Source organism: Diadema antillarum, unplaced genomic scaffold (assembly GCF_040938485.1).
Source record: "Diadema antillarum isolate AM-2024a unplaced genomic scaffold, OU_Dant_1.0 scf00000106, whole genome shotgun sequence".
NCBI classification, from domain to species: Eukaryota; Metazoa; Echinodermata; class Echinoidea; order Diadematoida; family Diadematidae; genus Diadema; species Diadema antillarum.
Window position 1 is genome coordinate 517183 of NW_027270995.1, and position 20841 is coordinate 538023.

The window sequence follows — 20841 nt, forward strand, 5'->3', positions numbered from 1 at the left end:
AATATACTCTGAAATTAGTGAAGTACATTTGGAAGAAATGTCTTGAGCCCATATGGAAATTTTGTAAATGCTATGCTTGTTCGACTCCGCAAACTTCAAGAGAAGAGACTGTTGATAGTGAGAGTGGTGCTGCTGGTGGTGCTGAGAGTGGCATCAACGATGGTATTGCGGATAGTGCGACAGGTGGTACCGATGGTGGCATCACCAGTGATAGCGCAGATGGCGCTATCGACACTAGAGGTGCTGGGAGTATCATCTTAGACAATTTAGATGGTGATAGTGCTCAGGATGGCTCCGCTCTTATGCCTACTACTAGTACTGGGGATCCAATCGTGCCCAGGTTGAGTTTCACATTGCAAATCGATGATCCAGATGATGATGATGCCTCACTCTACAGTGAACAGAGTCAATCGACTGAGGGCCAGCAGTTGATGCCAACTTCTGCAATCCAGCATTCCTCAGTGTTAGATGGGGCACTCGTACAAAACAGATGTACCGATGGCTGATAACACTAACAGCTGAAATGAATGGACATGATTGCAATTGATATTTTATTATGTACTGCATATACTTACTGAGCTTACCCAATGAAGTGCTGCACATCCATCTTAGTTACATGTATATTATTTATGTAGAATGTAGTGTGGCAAGGGTGAGGGGGATATTTGCCCTTAGTTAACCAGAAATGATCGTACAGAAGCTCTGTTTTAAAACTGTTAAGTGTACTGAAAAATGTATGTGAGGTTGTGTAGTGCAGAACGCAGGAAGTACTTGTTTTATTTAGGTCTACAAGTATGTTTGAGGATGAAATTGCCTTTTTATCAAGTTTGAACATTAGAATATGAAATTTCAGCCTCAGAAAATTTCTCATGATCTTTCTGCAACATGAATACTTCCTGGTACAGTTTGTTTTAATTACTACATCTTACTTTATTCATTTTTGGTCAGTTTTCGTCTGTTTCCGTTTGTTACAAAATAAACATTGGCCGAATATAGATCCTTCGGAGTTCTACAAGACGTTATTGACTGATTGATTGCATACAGAGCATGCAAATTTGAATCATGAGATGTGATGTGTTCCTTTCCAGTCATGTTCTCTCATGGCAATCTAGCAGATACATGTGTACATGTACAGTGTACCTGGTAAAGTGTACATACAGTTGTATCAGGGAGGTTGTATGTACACAGTGTAATGTACAGAAATGTTGTTCATGTAAAGTTGTAGAGTACTTCTTCTTCTTCTTTCGTTTACTTCCTCCAGTCCTGGAGAACTGCGTTGATTTGCAGAAAGAAATTTTAGCGATACACTAATCGTCATGTACTAAGGCTTACTACATTGTAATGTGGTCAGGATTAGAACCAAAGACAACAGACAAGAACCAAAGGAGTATAAACAGTAAAGAACAGAAAAGATGAGGAAGACAGGGGTTTGATCATACAGAATGTATGTGTATGAACTGGTTACAACACCATGGATGAACACATCACATGCATGTGTACATGTTACGAACAATGTATCTGCAGGGAAGCTAAGGGAGTTGATGTGAAGATCTGCAGATTTTTTCAAGGGGTTGTTGGGGTCATTACATCATAGTTCTGACAAATATCAGGCAAACAGCGAGTGTGGCATGCTTGTCTAGGGGTGTCCGGGAGAGCAGTTTCTGTATACTTATACGAAGGTGTGTCTGGATGAGATATACAGTGTACAATGTACACTTTGTATGTCTTCCTCTCCTATAGTGTAGACTAGTAAGAACATATAATATTCCCCCAAGGAGATGTGTAATGATCTTGTCTTCCAACTACCTAACTTGCCTAATGCCATGTAATGCTCTGTAGTGTTGCTTCCCTATCTGGGCTGGAAAGGTGTTTGTACAACCTTGTAGAGTAGACACCACACAACAGCTGGTATTACACTTGTATCTCCTGACACTTGTGACAGAGTGAATGCGAGTTAAAACAAGTAGGGAGAAGGGTAAGGGTAGTTACCTGTGCAGGTTCCATGGAACTGTGGCCAGCAGATGAAGAGTAGACTTGGTGGCCATTCCCTCTGTCAGAGACTCCAACCCAAAGCACCTTCTGATCGGGAGATTCTCCCGCCTGAAACCCCTAGCAAACGGGAGACTCCAATTTGATGTGCGCGAAGTTCCTTGCTCTAGGGTTCTAGATGCTCTCTTGTGTTATCTAAGGCTTACTTTTTCAACATACAATGATGTTAAGTAAGAAATCATTTCAAGCGGGCGACACAGAGCCAGGGCGGGAGAAATTAAATCTCAGGCGGGAGAACGGGAGATTTTGCAAAAAAGGGATTTCGGCGGGAGATCTCCCGTCGAAAACGGGAGAGTTGGAGTCTCTGCTCTTGGACTTGCCTTCTCTGTACTCTGTAGTGCATACAATTGCAAGTACAATGTACAGGTGTAGGCCTACATTGCATGTACTTTACAATGCACAGTCCGACCTCTCCTATCTGGCCTCCCTTTTTTTTTTATCCTGATCTTTCTATTAACAGGTATCCAGTTGCAATCTCGGTGTTGTTGTTTTTTTTTTCCAACCTAATAATTATGGGAAAAAGGGGGATTCCAAAATTCCCACACAAAATAACATGAATGACACATTATTCTCAACATTTTTATCAACATACATTGATTTTCATCTATAACATGCATTTAGACAGTCACCACCCCCCAATCACTGCAAGAACATGGCGGATAGAAAACTTTTCATTAAATCAAGACACAATACAGGCGATGACTCTTCGGCAGCTGCATGTTTTAAACATTGAGTCTCCCATATCTAGCCAAATCCCTTATCCAGATTAGCATTGATCCCGAGATGTCTGGATAGGAGAGGTCGGACTGTGTGTAATTGTTACAAAGGGTGAGTACAGTAATACACATGTACACCATACACATGTACATGTAGGCCTACTGTATGTACATGTAAGTAGGCAGTTCACATGTACTGCATCTGCAGGGCTCATAATCTTTGGAATGGCCTGCTACTTTATTTGAGCTGTACAAAGTTGTAAGTTATTGAAACTAAATTGCAAGAAGTTAATTCAAACAGTTAGCCTCTGCATCATCAAGGGAAAGAGCTTTGCTCACTGTACATGTACTGTATATAAGACCTGTACTGTACATTGTGCATGTGCAAGCCATGTACCTGGTAGTACACAATGTACACACTGTATGTTTTTGTTTTGTGTGCAGCCAGTGCTGTTCCGGTACATAATACCTCACCTCTCTCTCTCTCTCTCTCTCTCTCTCTCTCTCTCTCTCTCTCTCTCTGATCATGCAGTGAATGTTCTGCAACCCAACCCACTGATACAAAGAAAATGGAACATTTCTATAAATTGTGAAGGTAGCAGTACAATGTACTACAGACATGCAAGTGTATGTACTATTATACAGTACGAAACGAGTGTACAGTACAGTTGTACTTTTATATAATTTCAGTGACACACGATTACCCAATGTACATGTACAATGTACACTGTCTGTAATGAATACCATACTGATATGAGAAGAAGGGCATTTGAGGATGCTATTGCAAGGTGACTGAGGCATTTCTTTGAATGAATGTGAACAGAGAATATTAAATTGGAACTGCTTCATAAATTGCCAAAATAACTATTTGGTAAACTTACTGACTTCATCAATCCACCTTAATAGAAAGTACAGTAAATTTTGGCACTGTAACATACATTGAACAGTTTTATCAAGTTTTTTTGTTTGTTTATCTTTGTGTAATATTGTGATGTGCTTTTGCCACAAATGAAGATGAAATAACTTCTTTCTGAAATTATTATTTTGTGAGCATTTTATTGGTGCATTCATGCATCTACATGTAGTGTATCTGCTTGATTTTCATGTGCAGTGGTTCATCAGAGTGTATTCAGTGCAACCAGGAGGTAGACTAACCTAGTGTATTTAATGATTCTCCTTAATAGACTATCTCCATATTGTGAATTCTTGGTCATGTGATTATACATTGTACATATGTACTGCATTACTTTTGTCTCGTCTGTTGTACATTTTGAACACTACAATGTACATGAGTGCAGGGATGATTGCAGGATGTACAGGTATTTAATCAAGAATGTATCTTCAAGAATAGATTATACAGTGTGTATATAAGCAGAAGTTATTACAAATGTATAGGAGAAAATACATACAGTACAGCTGTATGTACGGTACATACCATTAATGTGTTTTGCCAATTTTGTGTTACATTAACCTGTTGAGGATGAATCCTAGAATACTCGGGCAGGTGTCTATGGGAAATGTGTGTTATAGCAAAACCTGTCCGTCCTCAATGGGTTACAAAAGTAAATGTACACAGAGTCTCTATACATGATGTACCTTACATTGTACAGGTAGTTGTAGGTACATTGTACAGTACATGAGCAGACAGTGGAAATTACATCTGCATTACACATGTACATTGTACAGTCAAACTACAGAGTGTATGACAATCACTGATTGATGTTTACTGACTTTGATACACAGTGGTACAATGGAAAGTAACACAATAGTCTTTATCAGGAGATTTTATGCCCCATTTTGTTCTTTCTTTTTTTTCGTGTTAAAGATGTCTCTCTTTTTTTCTATCACATTCCATACTGTGTATGATTACAGACAGGTCTACCAGTTGCCCAAGCTAGTGACGTTTCTGTTTTTACTGGTTAACTTGTATTTTAAAAACTTCTCAAACGACATACAGTTTTTGGGCAAGTCCAAGGTATTTTGCACCAGTAACGTGTGGGACATCACAAGAAGATTTAGCCCTATATTGCACTGTTAAGATTGAAATTTCATATGTTGGGTTGCTTTTGATAGCTAGTAGGTATCTTCATTCAAAACAATAGAAATAATGAGAATCACTCGTTCAGTATTTAATTTATGCAAATTTATTCTCCAGTAACGCGTGGGACCACAAAATTTTTTTTTGTTCTTTTACTTTTATCTCAATTATTGTGAAAATACTTGGTATACTATAAAATCATTACAAACATCTTTTTCTACAACAATAACTGTACCTGAAACAAAGCATTTCAGAAAAAATCATGAAACTGTTTTCTCTCAAGGTCAATTATAGAAAGATAGGTATAACCACGCGTGGGACAAGTAACGCGTGGGACATTTTTGTCACTATGAATATTGTGATGTGAATTGCACATTTGCTCAGAGAAACTTTAATATGAGGTACTAATTATCTGAATAGATGTATTTCTAATAAATTCTTGCAAATTCAAATGATTTAGACCCACCAGAACAATAGATATAATAAAAAATATGAAATGCCTGTGTTATCCTTTATTTTTTGACATTTGACTTTGAATGTGACCTTGAAAATAGCATGTAATGATCTTTTGTGAATTATTTATCCAAAGTGGAACTTTTCACCAAATTTCAAGTCAGAATTCAGAAAATTACAAAAAATCCCTCAATAATGTACACATTTCCCATAGAAGACTAAGATTTAGTACACTTCCATTGACTTGTACACAAATCGTCCCACGCGTTACTAAATTTAATTGAAAATTGCAAGTATGAGATTTATCAGACTAACTTTTTATCTCTTGGATATGATTAGGTCCATTGTGAATTTGGTCTTTTGAAAGTTTCAGGTCAATTAAATCATTAACTTTTATGCAAATGAGAAATAATGACCTAAAAAAGTAACGTGTGGGACATGCTGATTTTGGCCCATCCCTCATTTGCATATTTAATCAGTTGATAAACTGAAAATCACAGTCATGATAACTTGTTAGTCAGACTTAAGGTCACCATACTTATTTTCATAAAAACTTGTAAAAATTAAAAGATACATTCTAAAATGCAGAATTTTTGAATGTCCCATACGTTACTCTAAATTGTAATTTAGGCAGATTAATTCATTTATTGCTGGTTATGCGGAAGGATTTCTACTTTTTCTTTTTGAAATTCATGTATTTTAACTTCTTAGCTTTAAAATGATACCAAGTTTATGTAGATTGACCCATTTTGAATTTTCAGTCTTGTGAGATCAAATAGCTTGGACTTGCCCTTGTACATGTAACCTTGAGTTTTGCTGTTACATGTACATGTACACGTGTACAAGACATGCTCAGTAAAACATTCCAAATTTGGGGGTACATTGTATTTAAAGTATAATATTTGCAAAGTACACTGCATGTGCTATGCATATTAAATGTACTTTCATGATACTGATAGCTGTTTTGCCATTTTATATTTTTGAAAGAACATTTGAAGGTCACCATGTATTTTGCTATTTTTTGTTCATGTTTTCATTTTAAATTTCTCTCTCTCTCTCTTGTATGTTCGCCATCTGTCATCATCTGAAATTTTACATTCTCTTCACATAGAGGCAAGGTTTCCCCAATCATGGAAATTCTGCGAAGGACAGAACGTGATACTTGAAAACTTTTTTGTTTCTATGTCATGGAAAAAGGAGAATGTACGTAAATCAACACAGCAAAGGAATGAAAACTGATTTTCCTTCAACTGCCATTTGTATTCTGAAAATGTTTTCCCGTAGGTTCTATTTTAAGGTATGTACATGGTATGTACATGTACTAGAATGTACATGTACATGTACAGTGTTCAGTGTGATGTAGTTGTGCATAATTGTATACAGTTGTATTATAATAACATGCGTATTTTTGTTTTATTGTACAGTCATTTAATTCATTTGTTAAACATGCAGGAACCCTGTCAAAATCAGTGGTTTGAAAGATGTGTTCAGTGTGAACAGTGTGCATTGTGTGCCCCAGTGCTTCACATGACGGTTTACAAATTTTGTATTTGTACACTTTAAACAATGTGTCTACAGATCTCTCAGTGGGATTTCTGCGTGACTCTTTATACTTGTATACACATGTGTGTTTTAATGTTTACTTTTTCATGAATATGTTTAAAAGTACTGCACATTGCAACAACTGATGCAAAGTGTAATATAGCAAGTACTATTTAATTCTGATAGCGGATTAATTTATAGCTCTTTCCAGCTTTTAGTACCTGCACCTACATGTATGAAAAATGTGAACGGTTTCTTCGCATGTACAAATGTACAATACATGTACGTGTATGTACATGTACATTATACTGTAGGAGGATTGTTTCAAGATGAAGCAGGGGAGAGTATTAAGAGCTTTTGATATGTGCCTACCGGTACTTGTAGAGTGGTACATGTAGCTGTGTGAAAATTTAATAATTTTTTATGATACAGATTGCTCCTCAGTGAAGAGCAGATGCAATGTATTCTCAAGAGAGAATGTGTAGTATGCAACAGCAAGGGTTTGAGCTGAAGGAGTGTAACATTTTATATTTTTTTACTTGCTGAGCCAAAGGCTCAGATACACTTCATTGTACTTTGTAAGCATTTAAATTATCCCTTGTCCAGCATGTGTCGTGTGTTGTGCATTGTGCACCGAACATAATAAATTTTCACCAAACTTGCCAGGTAGTATCCCTGTTAGTACCGTATTGCAAATTCACCTTCCGCACATTTTTGCATTTAAATACAGTACTAGTAACCAGATATTTTCACATGCATGAAACTTTCATAAATTTCACGAGAAGCTAAGATTCGTGAAAAATGCACACATTATAAGGGTTTTGTTTTCACAGTGCTTTGAATGCCAATGGCAGTTTGCGCAAGTTTCATGCCATGAGAAAAGCTGTTGGCTCCATATGAGTATGTACTACGCCCATGATTGTTATCGTGGCTACTACTAAAACACTGATCAATTCAGTGCTTATTTACGTCAATGCAGGGCAATTTGTCAATCAGTTGCAATGAAAGCATCTCGACGGAAGAATTTCATGAATTTGAATAGTTTTGTTTGTTTTATACAGTCTGTTTATAATGCACAGTTGTACTTGGGGCAATACACTACAGGTGTATTGTGTTAAAGTATACACACGATATGTATGTGTGTACTCAAGATGTGTACTGGTATTCATGAGAACAGTTTTGGACCTGATGCTTTCATAAAGTGCACTTTGGTGAAACAAATGTACATGTATGCTGTACATTGCAGATAGATGAGGTACATCCGCGTACACATTGTACATGGTTGTAATGACACCACTGCCTCCTGTGTCTTCCATGGATTGACCTACTGTATGCTAAATCTTATAGCTTTTTTTTTTTTTTGGCATGATTTCAAAGTAAAAAAGTATGTCTGTCACATCATATTTCTTGAATTGAGGATTTACCGATGAAGACTTACAGGTAGAAGGATGAAATTGCTAGTAGATTAGTGACTAAAACAGCGTGTGTACTGTACTTCAGTTGCATGTACAAACTTTTGTACTGAATGACTGTTGGCAGGGTTGATAGTTACATTGTACTACAGTGTACATCATCACTTCAATCTGTTCACCTGATTTTGCAATATGTGATTGCAAGTTAGTGCTATCACTATTTTGTGAAAAGGAATAGTCACCTTACAGTGCAGTATTTTTCTGAATTTTAATGGAGCTTCCATCAGTGTTTAAATAGCTTGATAGTAATATTTCTCTCTTTTGTGATATATCACTTGAACAGAATTGGAAATGATGCTCACTGAAACATTTGAACAAACTTGGGAGAGCTTTAAGACTGTAACCTTACCTGTGTGTATATGTGTACGGTACAATGTGTGTATGTTTGTATAATGTATAGTCCATGTGTGTGTACACAGTGTATGGGGGGGGGAGGGCTGATGACATGTCAGTAATGGAAATGTATCAAGAATAGTTCTGTGTTTTATATGTTTATATCTGGTAAAAATTATAAATTTCTGAAATTCAAGTCAAACTGAAATTTACCATTTTGCCAATTTTTGTAGAAACATTGCCATTATTTGTTTCCTCTTTGCCTTGCTAAATCGTGTTCAGGACCATAGTGTGTGTAGGTTTAACAGTGTCACAACAGCTTGTACGTGTATATAGGGTCTTTCTGTGCCTTTGGGCAATACAACACGTAACTCACCTTAGAAAGACCTCCAAAGTATAGTCTATGAAAGTGATCCATTCTAGTAAAATATGATGTGAATCAATTTTCTGTATTTAAAAATTCAAAAATTGTTTCTGCCAGTAAGTAAGAACGCAAATACCCGCCAGTCTTTCTTGGATGCTGCAATACAATTATATACATTCAAGAAAAAAAAAATCACCTTTGCCACATAGAAAATGGATTTTTATGATTGTACAGTTAATCCTGTTAAAATGAACATTAAGATTTTTTGTTGTTGTTTGAAGTAGAATTCAGGTCCCAAAACTCTCTGTATCTTTATGTAGTTTATTTATTTATTTATTATTATTTTTTTTTTTTTGCTATATTGAAAGAAAACTGTTGGTCCCAGAGGATTTGTTATTACAGGAGTCATATGTGTGTGAGTTACAATGTAGTGTATAATTTCAAAATAGTGCTGTTCATCTACAAAGACTGTGGTAGGACTGGGTTGTGAGTACAATGTATGTGAGAGTGTAAAGTACTGTCCATTAGCCTAAAAAGGGTTATATTGAAATTCCTGTTTATACAACAGTCCTGAGGACTTTTTGTTTTAACGGGAGTCGACTGTAATATTTTTCATTCTGGCTGTGTATCCACACAATAGTGTCCAAAAAAAAAAAAAAAAAATCAGTGCAGTACTTATAAACATTGTATGTACAAACTGTAAGTAGGTAGAGAATGCAGCTTAAAAAAGAAAATGCAAATTATTCTTCTGTGCAAGATTGTTCTTATACTGTACATACAAATACAGTGGTGGTATGTGGGTATGACGCTCTTCTTGTTTTGAAATTTCTGTGTATGCACTGGAATTGTAAGCCTACTGGGCAGCTGCCTGGTAATTTGTATATTTTAACTCATATGGTGACCAGGGATGACATGTCATAGCACTTTGTATCCAGTGGAAAAGGTGCTCTAAAAATATCAACTATCATTAAGAATGTACATTATGTACAGTATCTGATAAGCTAGTAAAAATCAAATTTAGCATGCATCTCATAGCTTTTGATTTATCAGTCAGGTGAATTGTACGCCTTAGATCAACATGGATCATTGTTACCTCTACATGCGACTATTGAATTATTCTATAAAGGCAGCACTTTTTACTTAAAATCAGTCTACCCAAAATAACTGTATTCTGATCAGAGTTTGTTGCCTCTCTTGAATCAGATGGACTTTACCCCCACCCCTCCCACCCCCATAAAATCTTGGATGCAATGTGTCAATGTGAGAGTACAGTACAAGTGCTTGTATTACAAACAATATTTTAATGTGCCTTAAGGTTTTAATCCCTCCCTCCTCAAAAAAAAGACAAATTATACAATATGTCTTTATCAGATTTATATCATAGCAGTGTCAAAGGGTGCCTCCACCCATTCCCCAAATAGATACATACACTTGTACTTTGTACATTGTGTAATAATAGCAGTCAGAACACTTTCTTAATAAAGTGCCTTGATATTGTACACCCCCCCCCCCCTAAAAAAAAAAAAAAAAAAAAAAAAAAAATGGAGTGTAGGCCTACAATGCATTAATATCAGAATCATGGCAACTTTTGTATCCAAGTGTTGGATTGCAATGGTTAATTAATTGTAATAAAATCATGTAGACCTGCTACTCAGACATCAAGTGTTTTGTGTCCTGAATTTATCATTACTGTGTAATTTTTGAAGTATAATAATGTTCACATACACCGTATACACATACACTTGTATATGCAAACAACCACACATACGTGTATACTACAAATCAATATTGTAGTTGCTCTTTAAACCTGATGCACACTGTATGGCCATGTACAAAATCTATCATACATGTATCCAAGTTTTATTTCAGTAACACACACATTAGTACTCTCCAGTTGCCACAGTTCACCATGTCCTGGAAACTGTTTCATGAAAGAAATAACCATAACAGCATAGAATGAAGTGCAATACAGATGTACATGTGTACAGGTGTATATGCACTTAACTTGTTATCATGACAAATGATATCTCTGGAACAAACTCTAACTGCGGTCACCATGACAACTATGAGTGCTTAAATCTCTTGACTGTCACAATACAGTGTATACCCCGTACACTGTGTATACACTGCGTATACACTCAGAGTTTGTTCCAGAGAATTCACTTGTCATGATAACAAGTGAAATGCACTTCTTCAATATGTCAGTGGAAACTGCTGCCACAATATAACAGGTTTTCCATGTACATGTACATGACCCACGCTGCAAGCATTAAAAAAAAATAAAGAGTTTGGTCGCAAAAACCGATAAGTCCATTTTTGAAGATTTGGAAGTATGGTCTCTGTCATAAAGTACAAAATACATTACCTTTTAAATGATATATTGGTCACGACATAAAGGTATGGTCAAAAAGAAACAACAGTTTTCTTATTAATTTACTCTCTTTATTTTCTTTGACCTTGAATCGCAAATATCTCCATTTGGCAAATATGGACTTATCGGTTTTTTGCGAACAAACTCTTCAAATGTTCTATATAATAACAATTTGTATGCAGTACCGGTAGTACTCTATTGTAAAACAAATATTGTTACATCGTATGCTTATACACACATCCATCAAAATGAAGCTAGTTATGAAATTGGTATGTAGAGCAAATGACACACACACACACACACACACACCCACACACACTCATATATGCATGTATGTGTGGATATATTATAACCCATTGTGCCATAAAACTTGTTATAATGTAAGCTTATGTATAGAAATACACTAACATTATACATAATGAATTATGATATATATGAAGAGTTTTATTGCAAAATGAGCTAAGTGCCATCTTAAAATATTTCCAAGTAAGTCCATCAGATAGAGCAAAATTAAATCTTTCCAGTAATACTTCACTTGTGACATAACAAGGAATATTCTAGAAGTTTTGATTAAAATATCCTATATTTTCTTATTATTTTCTTTGTTTTTAGCAGCTTTATCCCCAAAATATCTCAACAAGGATGGATTAAGCTCATTTTGCGATTAAACTCTTCATATGCATTAAATATGTATACTGCAGAGCTAGAATGAATGTCTGTTGCATGAATTTTTTGCAAATTGCAACTGGCAAATTCAATGCATACAGTGCAGACAAGAACTTTCACATGCATTTTGCAAATCTTGGCTCTCAAAATTTGTGATATGGAAATGCTCACAAACATTTCCAATTTTACAGTTTATAATATATTTTATTATCCTTACCGTACTACTACTACTACTATTTCCATTTTGATTCATTTCACTATGATGTATAATGTACCACATGTTTTACTCTTTTGCACTGTATCCGGGCAATTACCCCCCCCCCCCCCCCCCCCAAAAAAAAAGGCAATTACCCCCTGGCTACACACTGGATCTAGGGTTAGGGTTAGATCTAGGGTTAGAGTTTGGGTTAGGGTTAGGATTAGGTTCTGAATTAGGATTAGGGTTAGGGTCAGGGGAAGGGTCTGGGTTAAGTGCCCAGAGGGTAATTGCCCTGGACTCAACCTTTTGCTCAAAAGGGTTCCAAAGGCATTATGTTGACCTTGGTTAGATACCAAATTTTGAACATCTTTTATGTGAAAATTTATATAATAATTTGCCATGGCATGCCCAGAGTACATGGTGATCAAATGCTGGAAAATATCCTTACCGGTAAAGGTCATAAAACCTTGGTAAAATTGTACAATTGTATTCACATCATAAAACAATTCAGCCATAGCTTGGGATAAAAATACAGATGAGGTCAACAGTTGAGGTAGTTTGGCTAAAAATGTAATTTCTAAGCTTTAGCTTTTACTAGGAATGTCGGATACTGCCAAAAGGGGTGGGAGGGTGGATACAGTTGCATCCAAACATTTATCATTGCACCCAACCACATATGAAACCACTGAACCCGCCCCCCTCAAAAAAAAATAAAAGAAGAAGAAGAAAGAAGCAACAACAGTAACAACAAAACATAGAAATTAACAGAAAAAAGTCCCACAGCGATTGGAGAGACCACCAATTCAGGTATGTCCTGTTTTTTACTTTATGAGTCTACTTCTGTGTGGGTGTGTATATATGTGTGTGTGTGTGTGTGTGTGTGTTTATAGGCACTTGTGACTGATTTTAGTAGAAGGTTCTTGGTGTGGATTAAACCCAAATATATGAAGAGTTTGTTTGCAAAAACCGATAAGTCCATATTTGCCAAATGGAGATATTTGCGATTAAAGGTCAAGAAAAATAAAAAGAATTATAAGAGAATTGTTGCTTCTTTTGACCATAACTTCAAAAATGTACCTTTATATGTAGTGACCAATATATCATTTAAAGGGTATTATTTTGTACTTTATGACAGAGACCGTACTTCAAAATCTTCAAAAATGGACTTATCAGTTTTTGCGAACAAACTCTTCATATTTCTTCCCTGTTAGTGGCCAATGGAGGAGATGTTTTGTACATTCATTTCCTTTTCAACCCTTGGATGTGCATTGGTGGGGACCTAGAAATGTTCAATAATAACCATTACAGGGCCCTCTGGTTTTTACTGAGCAGTGGCAGCACTGAGAAAAGAGACTACCCCTACAAGATCACATGTTTTGACCAAAGAGTATAAAAGTGCACACAGTGCGCTTCTACGCTCTTTGGTTTGGACGCGATGCTGAGTGATAATGGTGTGTTTACATAAAAATATTGTAAAAACCATCACAACTTTCAATTCATATATAATTCATTTATATATCAGTGCAAAACATTTCAACTCGCTAGACTGTAAAATGTTTTCATAATCTTGAAAGTCTACTCTGGCTTATAATGATCATTCAAGAAAAAAATACAGTGTATCATATGGAGACATTTTTATTTATCACCGCTAGTGACACTACCCTTTTGATTTTAACCCTTAAAAAAAATCAGTGATGCAAATATTATTTTTGCTAAATTTACATTCTCATTATTCACTCCAAATAGATCTGAGTAGATGTACATGTAGGTTTTTTTTTTTTTTTTTTTTTTTAAATAATGAATAGGCCCATGTTTTCTTTCCCTGTCCCATCTTAGCAAGAATTACAGAATAATGTAGGCCTACATATACCATATTTCCAATTGATTCTAGGTACCGGTAGTCCTGCTCAGAAATCTGACAATCTTTTCTTTCTATTCAGCAAATTCAGTGTAGGACTTCAAAAGAAAGAAAAAGAAATGAATAGCAGGTCCTCCATCATAAAGAAATATTGCCATCAATCATATATAAGTCCCCCATCCAAATGCAACTATGCAACATCTTATAAATGAGTTGTTATTGATATACAATGTACTTGTATCAGGTTTTAGGGATGAATTGACCACAAATCTGATATGAAATTTTAATCAGTAATCTTTTTTTCATCAAACTTGCCTTTTTCATCAAACTTGCATATGAGGCTATCTTTTAAACTGTAATCAGAGAGGTGTGAGACACACCTCGGTGGTTAGAGATAATGTGACTCTTTACCATTGAAGTAAAAAGATGACTGAACATTCATAATACATTATTTTGTAATGCAAATTGATACAATAGTTAGGCAGGCCTATATTTATTGTGTCAGCGTTGTAAAGTCAAGACAATTTATACAGATTGATTACAATTTGATACGGATCTTCAAAAGGACGGATGTTTGCAGTTCATCGCAAGCTGAAATCAATTGCAAGTTTTGTGATAAATTATTACGTTGAACAGTGAGTTGAAAATGATGTAGCGTGTACAAGACAGCAGTAAACTTGTAGGACTAAATTGAGATTAATTGGGACTTTTCGACTAGGCAGAACTTAACGCCCAATGCCCACAAGAGGACGCTCTTTATCTACGACACACTGGTGCATCGACCACAATACAGGGCCAGGGGCTGTGTAAATTACGAACAGAATCATCCGACCACTGGCGACCCAACCCTGGGACAGCGTGTGGCTTGATCACCTCCATCGCCTGATCGGCCTCGGCAAAAGTGGCAGCAGAGACCACAAAACCACCTGACTCTACTCGGACTCCGTTGAATCTATAGGCATTTTCATTGCATAGCTGCAGCATCGCAGCGCGTATAATCCGGATCTATAAAGCAGTAGTAGTAGTATAGTACAGTGTAGTCCCACACGCTTGTATAACTGAAGTTAGTGCAAGTATACTCTGGTGGACGACCGTGTTGCAGGCTAGATTTTGAAGGTGATTTGGCAGTCATGGCGAACGAAAGTGGCGACCAAAAAACTGAGCTCTATTATCCCAACGGTGATTTGCAGAAAAATGCCCACGTAAAGTCGCTTCCACAATACAAAGAGCTTTACGAGCAATCAATCCAAGACCCGGAGGCGTTTTGGAGTGAAATAGCCAAGCAGTTTTATTTCAAAACCCCACCAACCCCGGGGAAATTCCTGCAGTACAACTTCGACGTCAATGATGGGAAAGTTTTCGTGAAGTGGTTAGAGGGAGCGACGACGAACGTCTGCTACAACGTTCTGGATCGTCATGTAAAGAATGGTTTGGGCGACCGAATTGCATTCTTTTGGTAAGTAAGACATGGTAGATGGCTAAACAGGATGAACAAGCTCATATGACATGTGATAAATCAAATGCCCGACAGTAGACTTCTAATCCTCGAGTTAATATGTGAATAACACGTTAACAGTCTGGGGAAACCAGAGGGCCAGGGAGGGGGGGGGGGGGGGGGGGGGGGAGGGTTCTCTGCTGCAGCTGCTTAACGTTAGACAGAAAAACCTGTTTGTCATGAGGAGTCTTATCATTTTTTGACTTTATCTGCTCTCCTCTGTACAGTCGCAGCGGACGGGTAGGCCTACAATTAACTCACTGTTTTCATTTTGACCTGACTTCGCTTTCCTCTTGAATGAACACGTTTCGCACGAAAACCGCAAGGAAAGTGTCGCAGCAAAACTGCTGTAACTTTACTATTTATTCATATTTTTTGATAATCCGAACGGTTATGAAAAGTTAAAACCTCATTTTAACCTGCCATTGTGTTACCTTTTTTAAATAACGACGATAAGATATTCCAAAATGGAGCATAACTTCACTCTCAAAACGGAAAATAATTGTCAGAAATCGTTGCTAAAATTTCACATTTTGACTTCGTGAACAACAAAAAACTCTCAAGTATGTTACTAAGACGAATAAGTATGTATTTCTTTCCGGAACTCTGAAATATCACATTCGAGAAGTCATGCGTCCGGATATGTCTGGAAATAATCGAAAGTGGTGCACTTTTTCTAGCACACGGAAAGACAGGGTACAGTCCCACGTACCCACATCTTTGTCGCTCTCACGTCACCTGTACTTCAGTGCCGTACGGCACTGCTGTACTCTGATCGTAACTCGTACCGGGAATTCGTTGTTGTAGTAAATGTTATTACTAGTGCAGTAAATCTGCGTTAAGTCCGAATAATCCAATGTCATGAATTTGCAATTGGTATCATAGCTGATAGATATTCAAATATTAGCTACATTCTTTTTAATAGGCCAGTTCTGATAAACGCTTGTTTTTGAGGTGGCGCAGTCCCCTGCAGCGCACTGCTACATTGTGCTTATCGACACCCCGCGTCGACCACTCTCATAGCATGCATGTGCAGTGTACTAGGCATCCGCAGCAGCCACCTCGCCATCGCACAGTAACAGTACGCTGCATTGCATTCGACCAATCAGCTCAGTGGATCGAAGCGGCATGGGAAAGTCCATTTATTGCGCAAGCGCAAATCAGGTTTTCTTAGAATATGACGTCATTATTCTCGTTTGCTGCTCTGAGATTTCTGACAAGATACCTCATTTATTTTCACTTGTAAATTCAAAAATAGGTCTTTGGCAAAGCGAACAGGGCTACATTGACGTCCGCACATGTCTTATGACTATGTATGTCAAGTTTCATGAATATTAAGTGGTGCGTCCAGATGTGTCTGGAAATAATCGGACGGTAGTTTTCCGAGACAGCAAAACATGAAATGTTGTATAACTTGAAAAGTTCTCGATCGTTTCACGTGATTTTTCGTATGACGATAGAAATCATGATTTTGCATTGATACTGAAAGTTTGAGCGATTTTGGTCGACGTATAGCGGAGATATGAGAAGGTGAAATTTTGGCGAAAATGAGAACGTCCGATTCGCACTGCCTCGATGACAGTTGAAAGTTCAAAACGTTTCGAGGGTTTCGGGGGAGTTAATTATAGTCGTCCGCTGCGATTGTGTAACCGTGGAAGAGCTGTTGAAAAGGGGATTCCGTGAAGCCAAGCCAGATGCAGTCTCCGCAGAACGTATCCCCAACGGCAACACTCAACACACGGCATGTCCAATGACCAGATCCTGCTTGATATGAATCTCTCCTCCTCACGCACTCCCATCCTGGGCCCTAGAAAAACGTTACCGGTAGCTATTTTATGAAGAGTTATATAGACTCTTAATTGATTATTCCCTAACGTCATCCTCAATTTGCGTGTATTTCCTATGCACTCCCGGGTTGGCGAACTAACGATAGGCACTGAATTAGTCCAATGCCCATAGCACACCTAACTATACACAGCGCAGTCGCTGTACTTACAGCATCTGGTCGGGCTTTAGCACACCATGTATTACTGTATACGCTGTTATTTTTGCGTACAGATATTTTCGCGATTGATGAGGTTGTAGACATTTTCGCGAGATGTTTTCGCGAATCGACGCCGATGCTTACGTTATAATAGTATTAACAAAGGGCATGGAGACAATTTTGTGTGTTGTTAAATTCGCGATCCAACTGTGATTCATGAAATTTGCAGAAATTAAACCCTTGCGAAAATAACAGCTTACCAATATAATACCACTCGCATGTGTTATACCCCATATTTATTCCCATACACACTTCAATGGAGGATGCGTTGTGCATCATCGCATTTGAAAAACTTTGTTTTAGAATCAGCCACCTGAAATCCATTCGATATCAAAAACATTCTCCGAAATGGTGCTGGGCCACTGCGGTGATTGTTTACACAGTCGTGCGTTGAGCAGATATTATGCGTATTATGGGTTAACTTACAAATGGGTAATACCAAAACCGAATAGGCCTAGTGCATGCGAATTTGAGTTGCTCCAAGTTGTTTCAGGCGACGCAGGGTAGGATAGTAATTCAATATGTGTTGGGTGCCTTCATATGATATTAGAATAGATAAGGGGATCACTAATTACCGTGTTGCAGAAGGCATCTGTGTCCTTTGTCCTTGGCAAAATTATTGTATGAAATAATGACTGTAGGATCATTATTTTGTCAGCTAACTTTGCTGTATCTTGTTTGCTCGAGATCCCTTTGCTGTCTGTCTAGACCTTATTAGTAGATTGCTTTTCAGCACTGCCTTGCAGTCTAGTGCAGTAATTCAGTTCAGTTGTCACCCCCATGGTCATTGCTTCAGATACAACAATAATGTACCTAGTTCCTCTTGATCAGTTTTGTCACCATTCTTTCTTCATTCACTCAGGTGTGTTCATTCATTCCACCTGACTCCTGATTATTTAGTTGAGCCCAGCTCTCATTATGTGATCACCCCTCCTACTTCTATCATTCAGCCAGTACATGTACTCTATTTCTATCAAAGGTAAACTTATTGTCATTCAGTCAATACTCTATTCCATCCCAAGGAGGGGATCACTACCGGTAATTAACCTGTTGCAGAGGAAATGGTAAATAATGACCCCAAAAAGGTCCTCAAAAATCTTATCCCAATCCGTCTGTTAGTGCTACTGCACCTTCGATGGTTTCTACACAGTTTCAAATACAGATTTGCTGTACAGGCAGCCATCAAATGCACACACACCTGCCTAGCCTCCGTGGGTCGTTTGCGTGAGTTTGGGCAGTGGGGGATGGATAAAGGAGGCATACAAATATTTCCGTGATTGTTGTGGCTAAGATAGAATAGGGAGCTTTAGATTTGCAGTGCAGACGCTTGAGACGACGCTTGAGCTGGACGTTCTCCACTCCCATGCGTTGTGCTGAAAAGTAGCTTTAGATTACGCTGGGACACAACATGTAAAAAATAAAATGGCGCCCCCATATGATCGGTGCATGAAGCAGCTCCCTATGTACGTCGTGAATCGAGCGGACGTAAAAATAGCACAGAACGCGTAGTGAAAAACGCAGGAGACGCAAGCTAAAAATAGAACGACTTGATGCACGTATCTGCGCATGCTCAGAACATGTTTTTTTTCCTCTGAACGTCCCCGTCGCAACGCGAAAATCTAAAGCTCCCTATTGTTAAAAATTGGAGGCTGTTATGGGCCTACTACATGTAGTAGCCCAATCAGACGGTGTTGTCACTTGCTGTGCGGCGATAGGGCTGTGTATAGTTAGTATGGACCCCGTTGCTAGAAACTGAACATGCACAACTTCACATCAAACGTCGTGTAGGACCTGGTATCACCTGGAACTGTTCATTTGATCAGTATCAAAGCAAAGTCACAGAGTGTACATTGATTCTTGTAGTTGGTACCCCAATAATTTTCATGCCAGCACTGTCCGGAAGAATTTTGTTACTTTCATTTCATTTCAGTAACTGTTTACTGCAATTAATGCAAAATGCAGGTACAACAACTAGGGCACATAACTTTTCAAAGTACCAGCGTACAATGTACCTGTTCCAGGGCTTGACCTTAACTTTTTTTCTAAGAAGCCAGCCGGGCTCCTCAGAGACCTTTTTAGGGAGCCAAATTGAGTTTTAGGGAGCCACGTTTCCCTAAGTCACAATCAGCAGTTATATAACATGCATTTCTCCACAGACACAAGCCTGAGATACCTTGTTCTTAGTCCAGGGCTTGACCTTAACTTTTTTTCTAAGAAGCCAGCCGGGCTCCTCAGAGACCTTTTTAGGGAGCCAAATTGAGTTTTAGGGAGCCACGTTTCCCTAAGTCACAATCAGCAGTTATATAACATGCATTTCTCCACAGACACAAGCCTGAGATACCTTGTTCTTAGTCTCTAACGGGTTTTAGCACAGTGACAGTGTGTGTGTGTGTGTGTGTGTGTGCTCGCATGTGTGTGTGATGTGTGTAACTGTTTGTGACTGAGTGTGTGTTTAATTCTTTGTGTGTTTAAGGGTGTGTGATGTGGGGCCCATCATGGTGATTTTAAGAGGAAACATCAACTTCAGCAAGACTACATCAAGCAAGACTTCACCTGCAAGAATCAGAGATAGAACCGGTCCTGTACGATGCAATTTAGGAGCCTGACTGATAACAATACATCAGTTAACAAACAAATATCGATTTGGTCGTATTTTATTCATTCAAGACAACAAACACTTGTTTCATGTCATGACAATGAATGATTGATTTAACTATTCATTTTCAATTTTTTGAGATAATTACTCACGTATTAAAGTCTGTTACACTACAGTCTGTTAGATAAACACACAGTGATTAACTAAGTATGTCAACTCTGTATGTGCCATAGGATGGTTTTAATCGGACATCCCCTGTGTGCCACATTATTCTGATACAGCAAGTTCCAATATAGTCCTGCTTTGGGAAAATATTCTGTGTTTCAAATCTATGTAACTTTCATAAATTTGTGTGGTCCTAGAAATGTAGTGCGCAACAATGTAGAGAAAATGGCAAACTTTGCTTTGATATAAACTGTACTCTCAAATCCAGTAGGAATCACCGCTAGATATTCAATCACCACATAAAAAACAAGCTACATGTGGCAGGAGTGCTTTTATCGTACTCTGGCATCTGGCGATTCATCGTTCAGTTTGGGCAGGTTTGTGGGTTTGAGCAGAATATGCAAACAATGTAACAGTGTAAGAAAGGCATGACTTATTTCCAACAAAATACTGAAATAGATACAAGATATCGAATACTGT

The 20841-nt window shown here is 37.8% G+C and overlaps 1 protein-coding gene across 1 annotated transcript in view; it reads left to right on the forward strand.

The window, feature by feature from the left end:
• Positions 1-15119: 15119 nt before the first annotated feature.
• Positions 15120-20841, forward strand: part of LOC139719171 (acetyl-coenzyme A synthetase, cytoplasmic-like) — a 53750-nt gene continuing 48028 nt past the window's right edge. The window contains exon 1 of the mRNA XM_071630604.1: positions 15120-15517. Within this exon, the coding sequence (XP_071486705.1) occupies positions 15192-15517 (326 nt within the window). The 5' untranslated portion in view covers positions 15120-15191. The remainder of the gene's footprint in view (positions 15518-20841) is intronic.